The sequence below is a fragment of the Telmatherina bonti genome, assembly GCF_933228915.1.
Source record: "Telmatherina bonti genome assembly, chromosome: 17".
Lineage (NCBI taxonomy): Eukaryota > Metazoa > Chordata > Actinopteri > Atheriniformes > Telmatherinidae > Telmatherina > Telmatherina bonti.
In genome coordinates, this window is record NC_136615.1 from 7,128,731 (window position 1) to 7,134,127 (window position 5,397).

A 5,397-nucleotide genomic window follows, 5' to 3' on the forward strand; every position below is an offset into this window, starting at 1 on the left:
TTTTAACATAAATAAATAAATCTGGATTATAAGAGGTCAACTTACCAAAACTATAATCAAAGAACTTAAGCAACAAAATGACACAAGGGGAAACTTAAATCGTGGCTGATCAGCCCAAACAAACAGAGGGGAGGACACACTGGTCTGGTCCAGTTGTCTGCTCCACCTCGTGGCCTCCTGCTGGGTCACAGCTAAGGGACTGGAGCTGCTGAAACTTAAAGCCAAAAGAACACAAATGAATAAATACCACCACAACAAACTAAAATGCTACATCAAGCTAATGTGCAACAAAAATGTTGGTCTGTAAATTAAATCCTGGTGAAACAAAATAAATCTACGTGTGTTTGGTTGATATCACCTGTGTGGCTGTGGACACCGCCATCACACCGAGCCACCATACCTCCACAGATGGCTGGCAAAGCTTCTCCGTTTCATTGTAAAGTTTGTTCCCTGCTTTAGGAGTGGACTGTGACATCGACGTGCCAAAGACAATCCAGATGGTTCGTTCTCAGCGCTCTGGGATGGTGCAGACCGAGGCGCAGTACCGCTTCATCTACATGGCTGTGCAGCATTACATAGAAACGCTGCAGCGGCGCCTGGAGGAGGAGCAGGTCTGCAGCACGCACCCCAACGCCTCATTCTCACTCCTCTTTTCTTTCTCTCACTCGCCTCTGCTTCTCTTCTCCAGAAAAGTAAAATTAAAGGACGGGAGTACACCAACATTAAGTACTCTCTGTCTGACCTGACTGGTGGGGAGCAGAGCCCTCTGCCTCCGTGCACTCCCATTCCCACCCCCACCTGCACAGAGTGAGTGGTCCTGAGCAAACACAGACGCTTCAGCCTTTCTTTACGCTGTGACGTAAACACCGAGCTGTTTGTGGTTGTTGTGTTCAGGATGAGGGACGACAGCTCCAGGGTGTATGAGAACGTGGGCCTGATGCAGCAGCAGAAAAGCTTCAGATGAGACTCAACATTAACTTCACTGCTCTCAGTTCCAGGTAAATACAGGAGAACATAAAACCCACAGAAAATTTCTCATTTACACACCTGTCCACCTGCTAGTACTGGACCTTCTTTTAGTTCTTAGTGTGACAAGCTCAACAAGTGGAAACGTTCCTCAGATTTTCTCCATGCTGACATGAAGCATCACACAGTTGCTGCACATCATGATGAGAAACCCCTGTTCTATCTCATCACCATGAGAATCTCCCGTTCCACCTCATCATGATGAGAATCTCCCGTTCCACCTCATCATGATGAGAATCTCCCGTTCCACCTCATCACCATGAGAATCTCCCGTTCCACCTCATCATGATGAGAATCTCCCGTTCCACCTCATCACCATGAGAATCTCCCGTTCCACCTCATCACCATGAGAATCTCCCGTTCCACCTCATCATGATGAGAATCTCCTGTTCCACCTCATCATGATGAGAATCTCCCGTTCCACCTCATCACCATGAGAATCTCCCGTTCCACCTCATCACCATGAGAATCTCCCGTTCCACCTCATCACGATGAGAATCTCCCGTTCCACCTCATCACCATGAGAATCTCCCGTTCCACCTCATCATGATGAGAATCTCCCGTTCCACCTCATCACCATGAGAATCTCCCGTTCCACCTCATCGTGATGAGAATCTCCCGTTCCACCTCATCACGATGAGAATCTCCCGTTCCACCTCATCACCATGAGAATCTCCCGTTCCACCTCATCACCATGAGAATCTCCCGTTCCACCTCATCACCATGAGAATCTCCCGTTCCACCTCATCGTGATGAGAATCTCCCGTTCCACCTCATCACCATGAGAATCTCCCGTTCCACCTCATCATGATGAGAATCTCCCGTTCCACCTCATCATGATGAGAATCTCCCGTTCCACCTCATCATGATGAGAATCTCCCGTTCCACCTCATCACCATGAGAATCTCCCGTTCCACCTCATCACCATGAGAATCTCCCGTTCCACCTCATCACCATGAGAATCTCCCGTTCCACCTCATCACCATGAGAATCTCCCGTTCCACCTCATCATGATGAGAATCTCCCGTTCCACCTCATCACCATGAGAATCTCCCGTTCCACCTCATCACCATGAGAATCTCCCGTTCCACCTCATCATCATGAGAATCTCCCGTTCCACCTCATCACCATGAGAATCTCCCGTTCCACCTCATCACCATGAGAATCTCCCGTTCCACCTCATCATCATGAGAATCTCCCGTTCCACCTCATCACCATGAGAATCTCCCGTTCCACCTCATCACGATGAGAATCTCCCGTTCCACCTCATCACCATGAGAATCTCCCGTTCCACCTCATCACCATGAGAATCTCCCGTTCCACCTCATCATGATGAGAATCTCCCGTTCCACCTCATCATGATGAGAATCTCCCGTTCCACCTCATCATGATGAGAATCTCCCGTTCCACCTCATCATGATGAGAATCTCCCGTTCCACCACATCATGATGAGAATCTCCCGTTCCACCTCATCATGATGAGAATCTCCCGTTCCACCACATCATGATGAGAATCTCCCGTTCCACCTCATCACCATGAGAATCTCCCGTTCCACCTCATCACCATGAGAATCTCCCGTTCCACCTCATCACCATGAGAATCTCCCGTTCCACCTCATCACCATGAGAATCTCCCGTTCCACCTCATCATCATGAGAATCTCCCGTTCCACCTCATCACCATGAGAATCTCCCGTTCCACCTCATCACGATGAGAATCTCCCGTTCCACCTCATCACCATGAGAATCTCCCGTTCCACCTCATCACCATGAGAATCTCCCGTTCCACCTCATCATGATGAGAATCTCCCGTTCCACCTCATCATGATGAGAATCTCCCGTTCCACCTCATCATGATGAGAATCTCCCGTTCCACCTCATCATGATGAGAATCTCCCGTTCCACCACATCATGATGAGAATCTCCCGTTCCACCTCATCATGATGAGAATCTCCCGTTCCACCACATCATGATGAGAATCTCCCGTTCCACCTCATCACCATGAGAATCTCCCGTTCCACCTCATCACCATGAGAATCTCCCGTTCCACCACATCATGATGAGAATCTCCCGTTCCACCTCATCACCATGAGAATCTCCCGTTCCACCTCATCACCATGAGAATCTCCCGTTCCACCACATCATGATGAGAATCTCCCATTCCACCTCATCACCATGAGAATCTCCCGTTCCACCTCATCACCATGAGAATCTCCCGTTCCACCTCATCACCATGAGAATCTCCCGTTCCACCTCATCACCATGAGAATCTCCCGTTCCACCTCATCACCATGAGAATCTCCCGTTCCACCTCATCACCATGAGAATCTTCCGTTCCACCTCATCACCATGAGAATCTCCCGTTCCACCTCATCACCATGAGAATCTCCCGTTCCACCACATCATGATGAGAATCTCCCGTTCCACCTCATCACCATGAGAATCTCCCGTTCCACCTCATCATGATGAGAATCTCCCGTTCCACCTCATCACCATGAGAATCTCACGTGTTGTTTGTTCAGAGATGAAGTTCTATTGGAACCAGTGCTGACTGGACTTCCTGTTGTCTTTCCATCATCTCCAACCAGTCTGACCAGTCTCCTCTGACATCAACATCTGGATGTTTTCTCTTCTCTGGAACCCCTGGAGATGGTTGCTGGTAAAAATCCCAGTAAATACTCAGACCAGCAGCCTTAAATCTGCTTTTCTTCCTCATTCTGATGCTCAGTTTGACCTTTAGCAAGTCGTCTTCACCGCGTCGACATGCTGCAGTGTTATTGCCTGGTTAGATGATCGTGTTAACTAAAGACCGTATATGAAAGATGGACGAAGCCTCCGGTGGTTAAAAGTGAAGCCGATATGGAAGTGCATCAAACTGCAGTTCCCCCTTCATCCACTAGGGGCTTAAAAACAAAACAAATCCCCATAGACTCCCATGTTAAAAAGACCAACTTCACAGCAGAAATAAACATGTTTACAGTAGAAATAAACAGCCTGGTATAAAAATCCATGTTAGGTTTACGTTTATGACAACTGTGGGGGGAGTGAATTTTTTTCCGCTCGTTTAAAAGTAATTTAATCTTGAAGTTCGGCATATTTAGGGGCGTGTCCTTTTGATTGACAGGTACCCCATCGCCCGCTTCAAGTAGGAAGAACGTAGAACAACTGCGGTTTTTAGCCGGTTAACAACGTGACTTAGCTTTAGCCCGCTTACCTCCGTTAGCTGGTTAGCTCCTTTTATTTCCAGGTTAGCTCGATTAGCTCTTAGCCACAGAAAGCTCAGAGTTCGCTCGATGTCAATCATCCACCATGACGCTCACAGCCCCCCTCTCAGCTCCACCTCTTTGCCCATATTTGTATTTTCTGGGCGAGACGACGCGCATGCTCCTGCCAAGATGGTGATGGTAGGAACCGCCCACCGAGCTTCAATTCAGCTCTTCAGAAACCTACGGGTGACGTCACGGAGGCTCCGCCCATCTCTTTTTATACAGTCCATGGTGTTAACACGTGGAGCTGATAGTCGTAGAAAATGAGTGTGTGTCTTCAGTAAAACTGAACTATGTTCTAGTTATATATTAGTTTTCTGCTGCGCGGAAGTAAAACGGCTCCTTCTGAGGCTGTGCTTTTAATGTTTGTTGGAAAATCAGTGCTTATGGTAATAAATGAGATCAAACCTCTGAAAGAGGAGATCAGGAGTGAAGAAACTGGCCTCTGGTCACATTTTCTAACCATGACAACATTTTTCTTCCCTGCAGGATCTTGATACCTGACAGTTTTTCGCCAGCCACACCTTGACGCCTGAGACTTGACCGTGATGACATGGAAGAACCGGGGAGAACACAACAAAAACATGAGAGAAACTCAGACCAGACCAGACTGACCTCCTCTCTCTTTCCACGCAAACATTTTCCCCGGAGTTGAAATCTAAACCACTGTGATCATCAGAGGAGCCTCTGAGAAGCTAAATCAGCTACTAAACCACAGCCTTTGTCGATCTCCCCCAACAAGGGCTGCCAGCAAGCATTCAACTAACCTTCGCTCATCTTTTTTCTCCTCTTTTCTTGTCTTTATTAACCAAAGTAACGTGGATTGTTTGTAGACAGAAGGGGGGGGGGGGGGGGGGGGGGGGGGGGGGTTCCTGCCAAACAAACTGGTGACTCCAACCTCCAGTTTACATGTTTTATTTGACCTGTTGGCCTTTCACGCAGCGGGAGGCGAGACCCCGTTGTGTCGGTGTTTTTAAGAAAAACACATTTACGTCGTGACTCTCAAAACTTTTGACTTCGAAACGTGAATTCATTCAGAGCAACTTTCAACGTATTTGTCTCATTTTCACTGGGATTCACCGTGTCGCCGAATCATTCCAGATCCAG

At 48.0% G+C, this 5,397-nt stretch overlaps 1 protein-coding gene across 1 annotated transcript in view; it reads left to right on the forward strand.

Moving 5' to 3' along the window:
- ptpn11a (protein tyrosine phosphatase non-receptor type 11a) overlaps positions 1-5,106 on the forward strand; it is a 22,609-nt gene extending 17,503 nt beyond the window's left edge. The window contains exons 13-16 of the mRNA XM_079257050.1: positions 460-611; positions 689-807; positions 895-998; positions 4,780-5,106. Of these exons, the coding sequence (XP_079113176.1) occupies positions 460-611; positions 689-807; positions 895-964 (341 nt within the window). The 3' untranslated portion in view covers positions 965-998; positions 4,780-5,106. The remainder of the gene's footprint in view (positions 1-459; positions 612-688; positions 808-894; positions 999-4,779) is intronic.
- Positions 5,107-5,397: the final 291 nt, after the last annotated feature.